This window comes from Narcine bancroftii, chromosome 2 (genome assembly GCF_036971445.1).
Source record: "Narcine bancroftii isolate sNarBan1 chromosome 2, sNarBan1.hap1, whole genome shotgun sequence".
NCBI classification, from domain to species: domain Eukaryota; kingdom Metazoa; phylum Chordata; class Chondrichthyes; order Torpediniformes; family Narcinidae; genus Narcine; species Narcine bancroftii.
Window position 1 is genome coordinate 109,528,177 of NC_091470.1, and position 21,548 is coordinate 109,549,724.

At 43.6% G+C, this 21,548-nt stretch overlaps 1 protein-coding gene across 1 annotated transcript in view; it reads left to right on the forward strand.

Annotated features, from left to right (window-relative positions):
• LOC138754140 (anthrax toxin receptor 1-like) overlaps window positions 1-16,007 on the forward strand; it is a 190,676-nt gene extending 174,669 nt beyond the window's left edge. Inside the window, exon 17 of the mRNA XM_069917999.1 lies at window positions 1,359-16,007. Coding sequence (XP_069774100.1) covers window positions 1,359-1,634 — 276 coding nt within the window. The 3' untranslated portion in view covers window positions 1,635-16,007. The remainder of the gene's footprint in view (window positions 1-1,358) is intronic.
• Window positions 16,008-21,548: the final 5,541 nt, after the last annotated feature.

The window sequence follows — 21,548 nt, forward strand, 5'->3', positions numbered from 1 at the left end:
GCCTGTTATTGGTTCTGGGCGGGCAGCAATGGTTCCCATTCTTATGAAATTTTGACTACTTTTTGGGGGAATTTGTCTCTTTGTTGCATGGTAAATTGAGATGATTTTATTCCCAGATATGATTTAATTAAGTACATTTATGAGGAAATCCACAAGCCAATGACTGTTTCATCTGAAACTGAAATAGGCCAGAATGGGAAAAGGTAGTGTTTAGTGGAATCCGCAGATAAGCTTGCTTGAAAAGAAGCTATCTTGACGCGCGGCTCAGGCCCGAAACGTTGGCTCCTATGGACGCTGCGGGGACTGCTGAGTTTTTCCACTGCTTCTGTGCATTTACCACCATCACAGCGTCTACAGTCCTGATCTCTGGTGCTGTCTGCATGGAGTTTGCACGTTCCCCCCTGTGGCACTGAGGATTTCGTCGGGGCACTGTGGTTTCCGACCACTTCACATCGCTTAACCGGTAGCTTAGTCATCCACTGAAAATTGCCTCTGGGATGCAAGCCAGTGATAAGATTTGGGGTGGGGGCGCGGTTGGGATCAATGTATGGTTAGTACAAATGGGTGGTTAAGTGTCAGTGTGACCTCAGTGGTTGAAAGGGCTTGTGTCTCTCTCTGGCGCCAGAATATTCACGCCAAGCAAGCCAGTGTGTGGCCAACAAGAGGTAAAAGTGGTGTGGACTTGCAAAGTTAGAAATAGGAGTCGGCCATCCGGTCCGTCGAGCCTGCTCCACCGTTCAATGTGATCATGGCTGATCTGATGGCAGGCTCATCTCCGCCTATCTGCTTTTTCCCCATATCCCTTAATTTCCCCCATACAATACATTTTCCAATATGCTTGGGACCTTACCTATCTCAGTTATTTGGATTTTTCGGATAATCGTGAAACTTCTTTGAACAGTACATGAGAGCTCTGTTGATTCAAAATGGCGCTAAGAACACGACAGACTCCCCCCCCCCACCCACCAGAGCTGTATCTTTGAACAGTACCCGAGATCTCTGTTGATTCAAAATGTTGCTAACTGCATGACAGACTTGAGCACGGTGGGTAAAAAAAAAATTGACTTTTTTTTTCAAATTGTGATGTCATGTCTCAGCTGAAAAATTTTTTTGGATATTCGAGAATTTTGGTAGATCGGTTTCCAGATAATCAGAAACAAACTGTAGTGGGGATAGAAAACAGCTTGGAATAGTTCAGGAGAGATTTTTGGAGAGAGTAAATAGGCCTTATTGGCTTTGTTATTTCTGCTCAATTTACTTCTTCTTGGACAACATCATTATGGTGTAAGTAGACACTGCAATCCATCGATGTTTGTCTGTGGAGATTGATTGTTATTCTTTTTCTTTTTTTCCCACAGGGACGTTGCATTAACTTCACAAGAGTAAAGGCCAACAAGAAACCACCCAGTTACCCCTTCTACAACAACATGAGAAATGGTGGGCCGGCTCCCATCTACTGCCCGACCACAAGTCTTCCTCCATCTCCGGCCCCGTCGCCTGAGCCTTCACCCGTCCAGTCGACAACTTCGTCACCCGCCCCGTCGCCGACTTCCACCTTGCCTCCACCCCCACCCGGACCACCGCCCACACGGGCCCCGCCTCCGTCACGCCCCCCTCCTCGCCCTTCCTTCTAAACTTGGCGAGTCGAGCGGTTAACCCTTCGCCTGAACAGCGGATGGGAAGGGCACCAAAGAGGTACTGTGTGAAGGTTCTTGCTGTTCTGAAGAAGACAGTTTCCTTTTGGTCAGTTTGCAGAGAGTGCCTGCAGTGAAGCAAACTCTAATTTACACAGCAATATCCTTTGAACTTGTGCCAATTAACGATGGCATTATTTGTCTTCAACTTGATCAATTGTTGCTTTTAAATGTGTGATATATTGATATTTGAGTTACCATTTTATATACCTTATTACATTTTACTATTTTTCTGCAACAGTACTGAGTGGAATTTCAACACATAGTTGAATTTTCACCAATTTATTGAAAAGTTGATGGTCAAGGGGGTGACCGCAGAGTAGAATTGCCAATATTCCTTATTGGTTCTGCTGCCCTTCCCTTGAGGTAATGAGGCCTCTGGCCATTATCGTGGGGAAGGTATGACTGTGTGCTCTTCTGTTTCTAGCCTGTTGGATACAGGGAGCAGATAGGCTGTGGACCACTTCCTGCCGCCTTAGCCGTTGCCGGGGCCTTGTTTCTTTGGTTTGGGTCACAGATTGGAGGGTCGTGCTTGGGCAGGGAAGGTGGGTGGCTTCATAGGTCACAGGGGGAGCAAACACGTGGAGGCTCACACCCCCCCCACCCCATCCTGTCCACCGCCACCCCCTTCCCCTTCCCTCACTCCCATCTTCAGGCTGTCAAGGAACGTCGCCAACAGGGTCAGAAAAAGTCAGCATGTGATCTAAGAGGAGTGGAGAGGGTCAGAAACTGATAAGCTATTAGCAGTGGTACGGTAATACAGGGTATGGAGGCAGAAGGCGGCTCTGACCTCCTGTCAGTGCTGTCCGGGGCTGTCAAACCAGTCCGTCAACAAGGAATTCCTGCTAACTTGGTCTGATTTTCAAGCCTGAAGGGATGGTTGTCCTTCTCAGCTGTAAATGGTGGCATGAATAACAAACTTTCCACGCTCAGGCCACGATTGAGTGCAAGCACTGACAGCACTGTTACTGGAGTGGCGGGACGCAGGTTCGATACCCACCCTCCACTGAGTTCAGCCCCCGCCCCCTTCCCCGCCCCGGATACCCCCTTATTTCTCTGTCAATGAACGCCTGGGAACAAGTTGCCCAGTCGGTTCCCCAACACAGGCAGAAGCGAAGCAATGAGGGACTAACTGCCTCGACCGAGTCAAAATGTTCCTCTGTTGAGAACGGTGTTAGGAGATAAGGTATGAACTCCTTTGGAAAGCCCAGAAGAGGTGAAGTTGCTGGAGAATTAAACAGTACTGAAGCTAATCTTCAATCTAAGGGAGCTGATAGACCAAGAAGCCCATGCAGGTTGACATTTTGAGCATAAGATCATTGGAAGTCCATTTGTAGCTTGGGTCACCTGTAAATTGGACCGATATAAAAGCCATGAGATTTAATGCAGAGGTTATCTGGTTCTTAAAGTGTTTGGGGCAAGTGTGCATCCTCCACAGAGGATGTTCCACAGAACATGATTGCCCTGGGCAGTCTAACTCAGTCATTGTCAGTAAGGGCCATATTGCCCTCCTTGGGAATCACAACCAAGGTGGGGTGGGGGGGGCACAGACTGAAATCATTAAATAATTTTTTATGTAGTCGTAAGGAGGGAAGCACAGAAGAATGTGACCACTTCATAGGGAAGGGGGCCCATGAACATTGTGCAGAATCCGAAGGCGGTCCACAACCAAACAATCCCTTCCCAACTTGCTCTCCTCATGATGTCTACAATGGTCTTGACATCACAGCCCTGCTCCCGATCCGTGCGTTTCGGAAACACCCGGAACAGGTGGCACGGTTGGCGTAGCGATCAGCGGTTACAACGCAAGTGATTGGGACCGGTGTTCGAATCTGTAAGGAGTTCTCCCCGTGTCTGCATGGATTTCCTCCCAGGGTGGGGGCGGCTCCAGTTTCCTCCCACCCTTCAAAAACATACTGGGGTGGGGTTGTAGGTCATTTGGGTGCAATTGGGCGGCACGGACTCGTGGGCCGAAAGAGCCTGCGACCATGGTGAATGTCTAAATTTTAAAAAAATTCAGAAACAAAAACATAAAATACTGGAGATACTCAGCAGACCGAGCAGCTTCAGCAGTGAGGGGAACAGCTTTGATAGATCAGGTCATCAGAAGCATTAAGCTCTTTGTACAGATTCTGCCAGTCCTTCACTCCTTGTGTTTGCTGTTCTTACTATAAAACTATTAATTGCTCAGAATTGCGTATTAATAACCTTTGGTGTAAACAATTGACAAATTAGTCTCTCCTGAGTAGTGTTGGAAGCTTCTATTTTTGTTCACAATCGAGAGAAGGTCACACAAGCAAAATCCTGCAGACTCTGCAAATCTGAATGGAAGCATGCTCAGTACGCTAGGCAGCTTCACCATGGATGGGTGTTGAACTCTGGCTCCACTGGATCCACTGAGCACATTCTTATTAGTTATAAAAACTACCACCTGTAAACTTCAAGGTTCCTTTTATTGTCACTTAATAACACATTAAAAATGTAGCATCCATGATACACCAGCTTTTGTCTGCAGCAAAACAAGCAAAGACCGCATCGGCATTGCCCGGCGCCCCTGACAACAGGAGAAAGAGAAGCAGAAGAGAGTCCCTTCAGGGACATGGAGTGCCCGTGGATCTGCCTCCAGTGCTTCCCGCAGCCGCACAGACTCCAGTTCAAACCATCGGCAGCCCGAGCTCCAGATCCGAACCTCCGATACTTCGGAAAAGCTGTCAGGGTGACGTTGCGACGTTGCTCAAGATGCAGGGGGGGAAAAAACTCAGTTCATAAATCCCCTTGAATGCTTCTGAGAAAACATCTCAAACGGTTTTCTCAACCAAGACGATGGCTTGGGGCGATGCAGGAAGCTACCAAATACTTAACGTCAGTTTATTCACAAGCACTTCCCTGCCTTTGTTCTGCGTGTGATGTGGTTCTCGTTTAGTTAAGAACAGCAAAAGCTGCATCAACATTTTTTAAACCAAAGACCAGATTATAATATTTTCTATTCTTGAAGAGCTCTCCACTGACATCTGGAATCATTTGAACACACTCGTTGTTAGCTGACATTCCCGTATTTTGCATCCTGTTTATGCCAGGCCCCACCAGTGTTCAACAGGTAGGTTTACCTGTGCTTGTTATAGTAATATGCACCAGATCTTACTCATCGCAGCGACCTGCGATTGTATGAGGCACAGAAATGATCTGTGGAAGTTTCCAATGGGATAAAGATGGAATTGAACTTAAAGGTCAGTATCTCCTTGATGTGAGATGCAGTATTTTGTAATTAGCTTGCAGTGAACTCTCCGTTCCGAAACCTGAGATACCAAAATGTGCCCACAGTACACGGAACTAAAGGTCCTGTAAGTCTTTGAAAGAATACCATCTACAGGTAGACCCCAACTTGCAACCGATATGACTTGCATCCATCCACGCATACTCATTTAAAAAAATAAAGAAAAAATATAAAATTTACGCAGCTTACGTTGTATTTGACAAACTATAACAGGGATACAGGACGTGTAAGAGCCAAATATATGTACTTACCTTGTTAGTTGGCGTCCCAGGGTCCTTAGGTTGGGCGCGGCCATCTTGATTCCTGTATGCACGGACGAGTCTTTAGTTGGCATGTACGCGTTGGATTTGTGTATTGGAGTTTGGTTGGTGCATGTGCGAGAGTTAAGGGTGCGAATTCAATATCGCGCATGCACCAACTGAACTCCAGTGCGCGAACCCCCTGCGTAATACGCACAGGAATCAAGATGGCTGCGCCCAGCCTATGGACCGCTGCGTCGCCAACTAACAAGGTAAATATGCAATTCCAACATGCGTCCATTCCAAGATGCAACCGGTCGGCCAGAACGGAACACGGACGCACGTCGAGAAGTACCTATGTGCTGGCGTATAGGATGATTCGTGCATAGGACGGTCCTGGAATTTCCACCTAAAATGCTGTACTTGCTGTATAGGATGATCCCCCCCCCCCCACCCCCAAGCCTGGCACTTACCACTGACCAGTGGAGTGATGCTGTCACAATATTACTAAATTACCCTGTAGAGATTTTAATTATAGTAGCATATTTTTAAATAAACCACTGTCGGCTCCTTTAACAAAAACAATGGCTGTGTACAGGCTTTACACAGCCTGTTAAAGGAGCTGACGGGGGAGCTCTGAGACTTGGTTAATAACTAACTGGGGATTCGTGGATGCCATTTGGCTGACGCAGTGAACTTTAAAGTTTTTTTTTCCAATGGTATGAAATTGAAGAAGTACCCAAACCATGGTTTGCCCCGCTAAACGGGCAATGCCCCTCAATATGCACGCTGTCTAAGAGGCACCCAGAATGGAGATGAGCTGGAAATGGCGCGCGCGGTTTTTGTAAGCGTCACGTCCACAAATGAGCTTCCGTTCTTTTCGGTGTCACCACTTGTGTGCAGTTAAGTCAGATTGTCAGCGTAAGGAACGTGTGCCGAGGGCCTGACTGGGACACTAGAGTGGAGATGAGTTGGGTTGTCAGCACGAAGAAGGTGGTGGAGTGTGCCTAGAGTCTGACTGGGATACGAGTCGGTACAGGCAGGGTGTGTGTGGGGAGAGAAGATGGCCGTGGTGTTGATACTGCTGTCAAGGTTTTGGATTTTATATTCAACATATAAGACAACTCCTGATTTCGAGGTGAAATTTTTTAAGGATCATCCTATACGCTGGCATATACGGTAAATTCAAAGTTAGTGCATTCCCTATATCAGAGTTAAAATTTCCATTCAAAAAGGGGGCCAACTACTTGAAAGATTCAACTGGAAGAATTTTGCCTATAGACTTTGGATGGATTAGAAGCAGCTGGTGCTGAAGTTATTCAGCTCACTGAACCAGTTCAGTGTCCCACTGCTGGATAATAACAAAATTACACAAACCTGGAGACAGATGTTGATGTTCCTGCAGGACGTGTCTGGAGTGGACAGGATTACTTCAGTCTGATCTTAACGAGGCACCCACGGCCAAAGTTCTTTGCTGCTTAGACAAGCTCAGCCTTTGGTCTAGACGAACAGTGGGAAGAACAAAAATGGGAACACGAACTGGAGTCTGTGTGGCTCCAGAGGCCACAGAAGTGCTGGAGGCGAATTCACGGACACTCAGTGACTCTGAGGGGACTCTCCTGCTTCCCTGATTGTAAGAGACAGTTCAGGCAATATCTGCTGATGGCAATCTGCCTGCCTTGTCGCAGACAAAAGCAAATTCTGTGTAATACATGACAACAAAGGAATCTTGAGAAATGCAAGGTCTTGATTGAGTTTGGTCCACTCTAAAACTTTGCTGCAGTAACTAAGCTTTCAACTTCTCTCCATGGCCTTCAAACTAACACCACAAGGCTGGCATGAAAAGCCACAAAGTTTCCAGTGCCTGTTCATTCACTTTGAAGGCTTCAAGTGTTCTTCTCTTTATTGAGCAGCTGGTAATATCCTCTTCGCCCCAGCAAGTCTGCAGACTCAGTGGTTTCTAAAGGCCTTTGACACCTCAGCAGCAGCTCTCCATTGCAGAAGGTTGACCCAACAGGTTTCTTCCTCTGGTCCTTTCAATTCCCATCTTTGAATTGATGAAGCCCTCACCTTGCATGGTCAGACGTCCAGCCAGGACACTGCAGATGCCTGACATCCCTGACCACCGAGCGGTCGTTCAACCTCTTTAAGTGGAAGTGTGAATAAAAGATTTAAGAAAGGCTTGAGGGACAACCTTTTTCCAATGGGAGGTGGGCACATAGAATGAGCTGCCAGAGAAATGTGGGAGAGATGGGAGTAATTAGAACATCTGAAAGACATTTGGATGGATACAAACAGGGAGAGGGGCCAAGGGCAGGCAAATGGGACAAGATTGGATAGAGGCCACTTAGGATGGATGAATGCGCTGGAGGCATTCAACAGGTCACGCAGCCTCCATTGGGTTACAAATGTTTCATTACAGGAAGGACGTGGAAGCTATGGAGAGGGCGCAGAGATTTACCAGGATGTTGCTTGGATTGGAAAATGTCTTCTGAGGCAAGGTTAGGAGAGCTGAGACTTTTCTCTTTGGAGCCCAGAAGGATGAGAGGTGATTTAATGAGGTCTGCAAGATTATGAGAGGCAGGACATCAGTACAGAGTGAAGGTAGGGGAGACATCAGGGATAATGCCTGGAATGTATTTCCCGGGGTGGAGGTGGAGACTGAAATATTAAGGGCATTGAAGAGGCTCTTAGGCACATGGATGAAGGAAAAATAGAGTTACAGGATAGGGAGGGTATAGTATTTTTTAAGGAATATATGGCTCAGCAGAAGGCCCTATACTGTGCTGTATGTTCAAGGGCTCAGGCCTGAAACGTCGTTTCCCCTTTACTTTCTATGGATGCTGCTGTGTTTCTCCAGCACTCTGTGCAATTGCACCCGACCCCAGCATCTGCTGACGTCTTAACTCTCTCCGTCGCCTGTCCTGTAACAAATATCTACCATGACTGTGATTGGATTACTCTGAGGTGCTGGAATAAGCTTCGCTAGGCCAAAGGAAGTTTTGGCACATGGATCTTGATCAGATTATCGAGGGGTCACTTTGTGCTACGATGTTGCACTGACTGTCCTTCACGGAATTAGAAAGTGATCAAAATAAATTGAATGAGGAGATTTGACAGGACAGTCTCCTTGACTGTAAAGTCATCTGCTCACATCTATTGCAGTACGCAACTTACCCAGTTTGTTCAGTACTTCCCCTCAGTATGATGATCTTAACTCTTTTGATTCAGATATCCTGTTTTCAGGGACTACCAGCAGGCGCATATTCCGTCTGTTTTCAGGGACTGGTTTTATACCCAGCCACTCGCTGGTTCGTACTGGTGTTTACCCACGGACCCAGTCCGAAGTATATATTATGAGAGGTTAAAAATAGCTGGAGTCCAAAGGGTTAAGAGATAGTCAGATCAGTTCAGTCCCACCAGGGTGGTAAACATACTGCCTGCATAAACTCATCTTGCTTATTCCATCTCCTTAGTCCATAAGCAGAGGTATTCATATAGAAATCCCAAGTTTTAGTTGAGGTTTGCCAACTCCAAATGTCAGCAATTGTTGGAATGAGAATCAAGGTTGAAACTTGCATCTGTGCCCTGGATGAGGCTTGCATACAGAGATGACAGGAAAACCACTGGGAGCCAAACGTCTGAGGCTTTCTATTCATGCTACAGTTCTATTAATGCTGGTCGCAATTAACCAGTGACGCTACAGTCTTTCTCGTGACACAACGACCTGTGAGTTGGACTGACTCAACCGTTGTGTTCAGCACCTTTCTGTACATTGAGCTCCTTTTCAACTCAAAAACCACTGCCCTTCCAGACTGGTTCGTGACAACCCATCACCAACTCATCAGGCCCTTTGGAGGCAAAGATATATAACCAATGTTTTGGGCCTGAGCCCTTTGTCAAGGTTTGAGCAAAAAGCAGGCAGGCGCCTGAATAAAATGGTGGGAGGAGGAGGGAAGAAGGGGAAGGGGGAGGCCAATGGGCAAGAGCAGTCTTCAGCCCTCCTGTGTATGCCCAATTATGGTCCTGATACCTTGATGAAGGGCTCAAGCCTGAAAAGTTTTACCTTTGCTACATGAAGAACATTGACCTGCTGGGTCCTCCAGCATTGTAATTTACTTCAACCACGGTGTCTGCAGACTTTCATGTTTTACTACCAATTATGGAGCCTGTGCTCCTCTCCCCGCCCCTTCTTCCCCTCCCCATCCCCATCTTTTGATTCAGGTGCCTGTCTGCTTTTGCTTAAACCTTGACCAAGGGGCTCATTGGCATGGGTAGGAAGGGTGAGGAGGTCCTGCAAGAAGAGTTCAGGGAGTTGGGTGCTCGGTTGAAGGACAGGTCCTCTAGGGTTGTGATCTCAAGATCCCGTGCAGGCAAGGTTAGAAATAGGAGGATAATGCAGCTTAATACGAGGCTAGAGACACGGTGTAGGAGGGAGGGCTTCAGGTTTCTGGATCATTGGGCTCTCTTCCAGGAAAGGTGGGACCTATTCCAATGGGACAGTTTGCATCTGAACTAGAGGGGGGTCTAATGCGTGAAGGTTTGCTTTGCTTCCTGTCGATGCTGCTTGACCTGCTTAGTTTCTCCAGCACTTCTGAGCACACAGCAACTGCAGAGCATCTTGCTTCACTCTGAATGTTCTCGTGGGTTCTCATCCAGTAAATCAAACTCCAGAGCCATCAGCACACTTCCAAAATCTTGCATTTTATCTTTAAAGTTCGTTTTCTTTTGCAGTTGGAACAGCAAATGAGATGTAACCTTGAGCAAAGTAATGAGGGGCGGGACAAACAGAAAAAGAACCTTTAATTTACTAAGAGAACTGTAATTCTGATTTAGAAACATCTGTCCTTGAAATGATGCTTCTCTGTGACCACAAATTGCAAACTGCTTGCTGAGCAATTTTAATTCAAAAATCATCGAAGAGCAGCTGTCTCTTCCCATCAGTTGGTGTGTGGGCTGGAGTGCCTCTGGTTACACTTGTGCTATGAAACAGAAAACGAGAGGTTGGCAGATCTATAGTGTATTTAGAAATAAAGCTTTTGCCTTTTTGAAGTTTCATGCATCCACTGCTGGATGTCACAAACTTGGAAGAAGATTATTTTGACTGCCCGGGCCCAGTTTGGGAACATTGAGAATAATGAAAGGATGACCTTCCTCTTGGCAGACTTTGTGTGTGTGTGTATGACACCTTGTGGCAGATATCAGGATTGCATCGGCTTTTTTTTTCCACACATTATGTGAGACTAAGTTCGTTTACTGTCATGTGTACCAAGATGCGGTGCGAGGGGTTTTTTTTGTGAGCAGACTAGTAGACACAAGGTATAGGAGCAAAGTTGGCCCATCAAATCTGCTCTGCCATTCTAATCATGAGGTGATCCATCCTCCCACTCCCCTGCTTTCTGTAACCCTTGATGTCCTGACTCATCAAATACCTGACAATCTCTGCCTTAAATACACCCAATGACTTCGCTTCCACACCTTCCAGTGGCAGCGTTCCCACTGACTCACGACCCTCTGGCTAAAGAAATTGTTGCCCTTTTATCCTGAGGTTGTCCCCTCTTGTCCAAGACTTTTCTACCATGGGAAACATCCTTGTCCCATCTACTCTGTCCAGGCCTTCCAGCGTTCAAAATGCCTCTACGAGGTCCCCCTTCATCCTTCTGTACTCCCAGTTTAGTTCAAAAGCCGACAAATGTTCTTCATTTGCTAACCCTTTCATTCCTGCTATCATTCTAGTAAATCTTCTCTGAACTCTCCAATCATTTCTCAAATAAGGAGCCCAAAACTGTACACAGTACTCCAAGTGAGGTCTCACTAGTGCCCTATAGTTTCATTAATACATTGATGCTGTCCATCTAGAAATATACACCCAACATTGCATTTACCTTCAGGGTATCCTGCATGAAGACTCCCAAATCCCTTTGCACCAAATTTGGAATTTTCTCCCCATATAAATAATAGTCTGCCCATCTATTTCTTCTACCGAAATTCATGACTGTACACTTTCGTACATTATGTTTTATCTGCCACCTCTTTTTCCGTTCTCCTCATGTATCCAAGTCTCTGCATCTCATAGTACAAGGAACAGCACAGTTAGCTTAGAGGGCGGCATGAGCAGCGTAGGTGCAACACTATTACAGCGCTAGGGACTCCGGTTCAAATCCCACGCTGTCTAAGGTGTTTGCATGTTCTCTCCATGGGTTTCCCTGGGGCTCCAGTTTCCTCCCACCCTTCAAAACGCACCAGGGGTTGTAGGTAAATTGGGCGGCACAGGCGCGTGGGCTGAAGGGCCTGCTACTAGGCTGTATGTTTACATTTTTTTTTAAAGTGCAGAGTTACAGAGAGAGATTAGCTGGTTCAGAGCAAAGGTTGCAGAATTGTACTGCTTTGGCGTCCAGTCTGAATATAGCCAGAAACTGGTGGTGTATGCCAAATAAATTACTTAGCACTCAACATCTCTCTCACCACAGCAGGACATCCTAAAATATTTTAGCAGAAGGACAAGAGAGGGACAATGCCATTGTTCTAAAGAGTGATGTGTACGGATAAATCTCTGAACGTTTAGAGCATGCGGAGAACACTGGTTGTAAAACATTTGGAATTCTGAGCTTCATAAAGGTAGGACAGAGTATTTTTGCGAAAAACAATGGTTCGGTCACAGCTAGAGTGTAAGTATTTAAGTCTGGTTGTTAACTTTAGGAAGAATATGGTCCTCGAGAGGATGGAGAAAAGATTTACTTGCATAGTTTTGACAGCTTTGGGATTTTAGCCACAAGGTTAGACTGGAGAAACTGGGCTTGTTCCTGTAACAAACTTAAATTTTTTAATTTAAAATTGTTAAAAAATTCTTTAAAAATTTTATACACACAGCATGGTTACAGGCCATTTTGGCCTATGAATCCATGCCGCCCAATTTACACCCAAATGACAGGAGGAAACCAGAGGCCCCGGGGAAAACCCACTCAGACACAGGGTGAATGTACAGGCAGTGCAGGATTCAAACCTCGGTCCCAATAGCTGACGCTGTAAAGGCATTGCACTAATCGCTACGTCAATCATGCCGCCCCCAAAAAATGAGATGTTATAGAGTTGTGCAAGGAATAAACAGAGAAGTTTCCCGAACCAAACAGTTTATGATGCAATCTAAAGTGATGTGTAAAATTTAATCAGAGGTAAAACTTATTTTAACCATACAGGTTAAAATTCTGTAGAAGTTATGGGAACAAGTTGGTGAGGGGTTTCTAAAATATTTGGATTTTTTAGCGGTGGGATCTGTTATTGGCATACATTGAAACTTTTAGTGAAGGTGGTTGCAGCAGGGTCAATTTTGTCATTTAAGAGCTTGGATGAGTGCATGGATGTGAGGGGATTGGAGGGTTATGGACAGGGAACAGGTAGGTGGGACTAGTAGAGTTCACTTAAATTGGTGTGGACTAGAGGGGCCGAGATGGCCTGTTTCTATACTGTAATTATTATATGGTTACAAGGTGGGATGGTGAATAATGATAGAACTGAGGTTGTGAGAACAGTGTTGCTTTTTCTCTTCCAGAGCTGATGAGTGGGGTGCAGGCCAACCCATCCATTAACTCACCTTACCAGCTCTTTCAAAAGGCCAACACTTGTGGGTGAAAAATCTGTCGTGTTCCCCACAGTCCTGAGTGTGGGTAGTAATGAGATACAGACTTATCTGGCCATGACTCCACCCAATTCATTGTAACGTTATTTTATAGATGTTTTTACTGAATGTTTTCCAGTTTAAAGAAAGTTCCATCAGTTCATGTAGAGTTGTAGTTAAGCAAGATTGAGCTGAGTTAACTTGATTTTCTCTTGAGTCATGGTGAGAATGATCCTATTCCCTATTTGCTGTGAAACTTGAATGGCTGTCTAGCTTCCAGAGGCAGAAGTTCTTAACCTATACCATAGTTACTGTGGTTAGTAAGGGATTACTTTAAGGTAATATGTGAGTGGGGGAAGAAAAAGGTTGAGGATTATCTATCTCTACTGTGGTCCCATGAAGTGATGGTTAGATCCAAATATTGCAGATGTCTTCATACGAGAGTTGCCTCTGGTATTGGGGGAGGGTTCTTTCTTTATTTCTCCAGGAAGCAGATTCCCACCTCGAAGCGTGGTTATTGAGTTCTAGTGATTGTTGCTATGGTGGACCATGCATTTATATCATCTGGGTCACAGACCCCACAGTGACATAACAGGGAGCAGACACAGTTCTCCCATTGCAAGTTGTACTGCAAATGAGAATGGGTGGGTTCTCCAATTAAAATGCAGGGACAAAGTGCGGGATTGAAAATCATCTCGCTGGTTTATATTTTGTTGTGCATTGTTACAGTGGCTATGCAAGTGCAGCTGAAGTCCAAAAATCCGGACTGCTTGGAGATGTCCAGATTCTCGGGCAGTACTTTTAAAATTCAAATTTAAGGAGACATAAAGAGATGAGCACAGTAAATTTTGATAGTTTATTCATTAGCAAATACAACAACATGCTTCACTTATCAAAATGAGCAGTTTTAAAGTGGTCACTTCTTGCCACTGTGGATCTGTGGCGCACACAAAAGTCCGGCTTCTTGGGTGGTCCGGATTTCCACTGTAGATTATAACCCAAGGAAAAGTCACACGATGGACATAATGATAGAGGAGGAAAGGTTGTGTGGTATCTGTCAGATGTCTCTTTTACTTCCAGTCTCAGTATTTACCCAGTTAAAACATTTCAAACTTAGTGTTTTTTTTTATTTCTGAGGGGTGGGTTTAATAAGTTATTGTACAGAAGTCAAGATACTTGTTTGTGGCATGTTCATCAAGCTGTGCTTGTTAATTGTTTTACTGCCTGTTTGTTCTGTTTAAAGTTTCTTAGTTTTGAACGATTGCCTTACTTTCAACAAAAAAAAACAATGATTTAATTAAAATATTGTTAACACATCAGGCTGGTGGGAAAATGTGACAACCCCTGGGATGGAAAATGCCAGGTGTGCATTGGAACACGCTGTACTAAAGTTACAAATTGCATAGGGGATAAATTACACTGGACAACAAAGATTTATTTTCCTGAACATTTTTGGGTGTATTTTATGAAGTTTGAGCTACTGATCTCAAAAATCACCATAAAACTTTCCTATAACCTATTTTTGTGATATCCTAAGTCCACTTCAGGCACACAAAACCATGAGCTCCAACATGTTGTTGAAAATTCATTTTCTGCATTTGTACTTCTTCCAAGTAAATGGTGAAAGGTGTCATAAGGACATTGTGACTATGGAAAAGCAGCATCAGATGCTGAGTACAAACAAAAATCAATGGGAAAACATTTTTAGGTCAGTTGAACTAATGTATTATGCTAAATTCAATCAAAGTTAATTTAATTTAGTTTAATTTAATGTTTCTCCAACTTTCTGTGTGATATAGAAAATCTGAAGTTGTCAATCATAATCCTCAATTTTTCTTCAGGAAGCGAGACTTTTGTTGTCCAGTGTAATTTGTCTCATAATCTGGAGGCCAGAACGGAGGATGTGGAGAATTTCAAATTGCCCCCTGTAAACTGGAAAGTTTAAATTTACTTCATTAAGTGAATCCAGGATGAGAGCGTAGCATAAAAAGTATGAATAATGCATGAGTGGCCACAAAACCAAATTGCCAGTGAAGCTGATCCAATTCACATTGTGGGAAGGAAATATTCTATGTAATTCCAAATGTATTTGTATTACCTGACCCCTTGATGTTGTCATCAAGCCTCTCAGTTCAAGAAGTATTAGGGATGGACGATTAAATGCTCTCAATGAATTAAAATTAAGCTACCTTCCAAAAGGTCAGCGTCTTTACAATTGTCCATATTCACCAGTCTGGTGAGAGTCAATTCTGTTGAAAGGAGGCTGAAAAAAGATATGATACTCATTTAATACCGTAAGTAATGCATCACTTTGTCCGGGTTGACTCTTGTGCCTAATTCTGACCTGCTTGAACTAACCGGCTGGAAATGCAGTGATCCTCTTTTTCATACTGTCTCTGAATTTTGTCTTTTTATAGATCATTTAAAAAAATCTGGTTAAAAATGCAGTAAACTCCCCATTATCTGCAATTCAAGCGGCTGGCGAAAGTGAATAGATAAAAAATGGAAATATTTTAAATCGGCTGTCCCCAGCTGTTAGTTCGCCGATCAAGCCACATGCAATCTCAAGTAACCAGAAGAAATTTACTTATCCAGCAACTAACAATCCCCACAGCTGCCAGATACTGGGGGTTTTACTTTAGCCCAATGGGGTGTTGAGCTACCAGGTAAGATGGGAATGATACAAAGTCTGCCCAACTCTTAGCAGATCTGACAGCACTAATTGAAGCAGGGGAATAGCTACTTTCCTCGCCTCTGAGAATGGACTGAAAAACATTTGAGATTCTGGTTTAAGGTTACTTTAAGCCAGCCATCCAATTAAACCGAAGGCTGCAACTGTGATGGAATATGCCACATATGTTCATGCAGGCAAATTTCCACTTCCAAATGTTGGATTTAGTCCTGTAATGGGAAGCACAGTTTCATGGGCCAAAGAGAGATGCTTTTTTTTTTGTTAAAGGCTGTTCTGATATCCTTCAACGGATGTTTCAAACATTAGGGAACCTGTGGTGAAATGATCGTGTGAAGAGTAAGACAAGTTCAGGGATGGCTCCAGGCTCAGTTTGAGTGGAGATACTCACACCATTGTTAGAGATAAAAAATGAGATGGCAAGATTTTTTTTGTTGTCCATGTTGTATTCCCTCAATGTAACTTTTGTCCAATAAACTTAATGTGCCGGTAACAACTGTGTGGGTGTCTTTCTTACACCAGGTTGTAAAATATATTGGTTACATCATGGTTATTGTACACTACTTAATTTCAACTTAGAGCGCAGTAACGGGCCCACATGTCCAATGACACCTCAACCCCCGTAAATTTAGAACAGTGGAAGGAAACCCACACATGAATGACCACTTACAAATGTAGTACCTGTAATAAAATGGCCAGCCAAAAAATGCTATCTTAAATTTATGGAGGTGTGTTCAGTATCTTTGCACTAAAGGATTTTGGTTGTTGGTTAAATATTTTTCCCTATCAACCATTTTGTGTTACACCAAAGGCATCTTTACACTGTGTTTGTTCTACAAGGAGTTGAATTTGCCTAAACTATTTGTCCAATTAGTCTGGGCTAGTAAAAAAAATACAGGCCGACCAGAATCCAGCAAAGGCTCTGTAAAAATGGTCTCGGCATCTGCTCGAGAACAAGAGAATAAAAACACAGAAATGCTGGAGGAACTCACCAGGTCTCACAGCGTCCATAAGGAGGTAAAGATAATCAACATTTCAGGCCTGAGCACTTTTTCCTGCCATCTGAATTAAAAGAAAGGGCAGAGGTACAGACAGATCTGTGACAATTTCTGACTTAACTGGATCATGCTTGTACATTAAAATACAAGAGATGAGATGCTGAAAGGTAGCCTTGAAGAAGTATGTGTACTTTTATACAAACAAAAAGTCTATGGTGCAAACTTAAAAGATCTTAGTTGGCATAAGCAGATTCTGCAGGAGCTAATCACATAGTTGACCAAGACAAACCTGATCAACAAACAGAAGATTCTATTATTTTATTCACAGTTAAAACAAGCAAAGTATTTCCTTATTTCAACAGCTATGCAAAGCCAAAATCAAAAGGTACTCAATTTGTAAGTTATTCATCTGCTCCTGTGCAATATTCAAGTTGTTTTGGACAAGCTAATCAATAATGGTGGTGTCATTTTCAACAACCTCTATATATGTTTTTATTTAACCGTTGATGGAGTAGGGCAAACTTGAAAGGTTTTCAGGAATATTTTTTCCCTGATAGCCCTTAAGAATGCACTCTCTGGTCCCAAGATACTGACTTCTAATTCCACTGCGAAAATAATGAGTAATTGAAATTGTACAAGGGCTGTTTAAAACAAAAATCACAACTCAGTAACAGGTGCATTGCGCAGTGAACCCATCGTCCTGCTTTGTGTAGGCAAATGCACTCGAGTGTTTTGAACCTGTGGAAGAAACAAGCAATTTTTTTTTCAGACTCTTGGAACTGATGTGAGTAATGTTGGCATTGGTGAATGGCACTTGGCAACTTGTGTTAAGTACTCCAACATGAGGTGGGAAAGAGCTCCCAACTGTACGGGCCTCCTATTCAGTCTCAAGAACATCTACAAGACTATTGGACACAGGAATTCCCCATATCAGACAAGTTTTGGTCAGTTAAACCACAACAAAGACCCCACAAGCTGAATTCAGAGAAAGATTTCAAGGTAAATTTGCAACTTTCTCAGAATTGGATTTCACATGTTTGTTGACAATTTACTTCTTGTATGCAGTGTTTGAACAAAGAGGGAATAAACATTCTACATATAGCTGGTAAAAAAGCAATGCAGAACGCAAACATCTGTTATCTCAGACAGCCTGAACAATGACAACTATTAATTGCTCAACACTGAGCAGAATCCACACAATTAATCCATTTCCCAACAATACCCCAAGTTGTAGTAATGTGCCTTTGGTGAGATTGCCTTCATTATACAGTAGAAGTCCGAAAATCTGGACTGCTTGGGGATTGGGCTGGTCTGGACTCTCAGGCAGTACTTTAAAATTCAAATTTAAGGAGGAATAAAGGAGAGATGAACAGGTTTATTCATTAACAAACACAATATGCTTCATTTATCAAAATGAGCAGCTTTAAAGAAAAATAATATGGTTGCTTGTTGCTGCTTGGCATCTGTGGCGCTTATGCACAAGGACACAAAAGCCCGCTAATTTTAAAAAGTTTGAGAGTCAAGACTTTCGGGTGGTCCGGATTTCTGGACTGAAAGAGTTTCTCCCACAAAATCATATATAATCTTAAAAGGAAGTCAAATAAAAAGTCTGAAGGAGTTTTGGTGGCAAAGCTAATTTTAAATGCACCTCACTTACACCATCATTTCCTAGCACCTTACCATCTAATGGAAACTGAGGGGTCAGGCAATGAAAAATCAATTTGCCATTGTTCACAGTGAACACTACCTTAGATCCTGGTGCAGCAAGGAAATTGACTGTTGGACACAGATAGTTTAGCGTTTACAGCAAATGATCCATGCTCACAAGTTTCCCAGCCTTGAACTAACTCGTCACTAACCCGCCTTTGGTAGTGTGGTCAAAATGCATTCATAACGTAACAAAAAAAGGGGCCATGTTTCTTAACTCAAAAGTGCCAGAGAAACTCAGCAGAGTTCTTTATGTAGTGGCGTTTCAGGCCCAAGTCTGCTACGTAAAACATGGAAGTACTGGAGGAACTCAGCAGGTCTCGCTGTGTCCACAGGAGGTAAAGATAATATCGACATTTTGGACCTGAGCCTTTCTTCAGAGCTTTTTCCCCACACCTTGATGAAGGGCTCAGGCCCGAATACATCTCTACCTCCTTTGGCTGAGCTCCTCCAGCAATGTCTGTGCTTTTACTCGTCACAGTATCTACAGACTTCTGTGTTTCACTCTGCTATATAAAGAACACTGTGTGACCTGCTGGGTTTCTCCAGCACTTTTGTGTACTAAATTACAATCACAGTGTCTGCAATTTCATTTTTTAACTGTAAATACTACTGCTGTTTAGATGTGGTACATTTATACATTCTTTGGCTTGGCTTCGTGGACGAAGATTTATGGAGGGGTAAAGGAGCTGCAGCCTCGTTTGTGGCAGACGCGGTTGCAGGGGAAAATTGGTTGGTTGGTGTTGGGTTTTTCCTCCACACACACATTCCAGATTATTCATTTACATTCAAATGTAATCAATCGCCTTGGTGATCTTGGATAATGATTGGAATCTGGAGATAGGGGATGCCTGTGGATTAACCCATTGTTTTTGCAAAGCCTATTTGCACAAGACACTTGCCTTCATTAAGTTACTAGTTGCAATCCTCATGTTAACTACTACACACTGAGCTAATAAACCTTGTAATGATTTCTCTAAGGACAATTCCAATCTTTCATGAAGAGGAAATTGCTCATTGTGGCTGATATGACTACTACAATTCACCATACATTCTGGGAAGATAATGTCATCAGTGTTCTACAATCACGAAGTTCCAAAACCAGTTAAGTTTCTGGGTTTTTAGTAATGTAGAGGTATACTTCTAACCCACATGCCCACTCCAACTACTTTCCTGTACGCCAATGGAATGTGGGAGGAAACCTATGCAGTCGCAGGGAGAACATACCACCAGATTTGAACCCAGGCCGCTGGTGCTGCACTAGCCTTGTGCTAATTGCGAGGCGATCCATGGCACCTTTAATTCTTAAAAGCAGAGTGCTTCTGTGATGTGGAAAACACAGTTGATTTTCTGGCCCAAATGGCAGCAGTATCATGTTACCTTCGTGGCATCACCACTTTTCCATTCTGGGTACCAGCTTCAGATGCAAAGGAAGCCAGATGTTCAATCCCTGAAAGCTAAGGGTCACAGGTCTTCTGCCACTGGCTTTGCAAAGGATGGCCTGGTAACAGTGGGAAGATCCAAATGTGCTTGCCAAGTCGATGGTCCTGCACTGGAAACCGAATTCAGCCTACCCCACACCTAACTGATGATGGGTTCAGATACTTCCTCTGAATACCAAGCTGCACTAGAAGTTTTTTTGCATCCAATGACTCAACTTACGGGGTGGTGGGGGGGAAGAAAATGAACTTGGCCATAAAATAAACCAATGGGTTGTTAAAGATACCCTTCATGCAGACAGCAGGAATTTCAAATTCCTGAAAATTATAGCCTCAGGCCCACTGCCTGCCCTGTCTCGAATACTTCACTTGTTCATTACTTGCATGCAACGCGATAAAATACCGTCCATTCCACTCCACATGACAAAGTACCTCAAAGTAACAATAAAAACCATTCCTTTAGCTGCAGTCTCTCACATTCTCAGATGCTAAGCTGGCATATCAACACTGTTGACCCCACAGTCAAATAAAGGAGTTACAATGAAGACTGATCTATTGAAGTAGAACACAAAAGTCTATAGACACATCAGGTGAAGTAAAAACTCAATGCTAAGGAAACTCAGCAGGTCAAACGGTATACTTCATATAGCAAAGATGATATATAACGTTTCAGCCTTGAGCCCTTCATATAGATAACAAGTTACCTTGATGAAGGGCCAAAATGTTGGTTCTGTTACTTTATCTTTGCTATATAAAGTGCACTGTTTGACCTGCTGAGTTTCTCCACCATTGTGTTTTTACTGATCTATTGAATGTGGAGTAAGGAGCACCAGACACACACTGTATTTAGAATTGATGGCTCTGGTGTGGCACGAAAGATGTACCCATCTCAATGGGTGACCTCAATAGCAATCTAACAATGGATAACCTTCGGAACATTTGCCATTCATGCAACCTTGATACAGAAATAGGAACACAAAATAAATGCATGAACTTAGTTGTGTGCATAAAAAGAGCCCATTCAACACTGCCAACCACATTTCAAACAGAGACGTCTACCCACCTGCCAACAGTGTTGTTTCATATCTGTACTTTACATTATTTAGTCACCCCTAGGATGAGGGTTAATGCTATTACTCATCTGGTGAGGACTAGTGCTTTACTGTCTGGGTGATATCATACAGGTCTGCTATTTGAATAAGTCGTGCAGTCTAATCTTCCCCGATCACTCAGACATGAATTCGCCACCTGATAACCTTGAGGACCCTCTATCCTTGCTGTGAATAATGGAAGGGAACATAAAGTATAACAGGGTAAAGAGATGGGAACACAGAGTTACAACATTAGGGATTGCCATTTAGTTCAGTGATCACATAAAATTATCCAGTTATTAAAATTCTTGCCCACGCTCCACTCCCAGAGCAAGGCTCCGGGGATTTGTACCGAAGGTGAACGAAACTCAGAAGGAAGTGAACACAAACCTTGAAGATGCAAGCGAATGCTCAGTAGAGGTGCTGATGGGTTGGATGAGGCGAAAGGAAAATTCTTCTGATCCGAGAATCCACCCCCAATGTCTCCCATCGTAGACACAGCCAACCAAACGAACATTGTGCAGCGCCTCAGGCCAGTCTCCACTGAACAAACAATTCAGTCGATTCACCATGAGTTCAGAGCTCAGCAACTTGGGCTTGTCCTACTCAAACCCGCTTCACTATTTATATAACAATATAGAGAAATGCTTCCATTTTTTTTCCCAGTTTTGAGTGATATGTCGTAGCATTGATTGGAAAGGGCAGATCCAGAAACAATGCTTATTTGCAGCAATCAAATGCTCCATACTGAAATTTTCCATGCATTTCAATCACATCAGACCAAAAAAGCAAGCATTAGAAC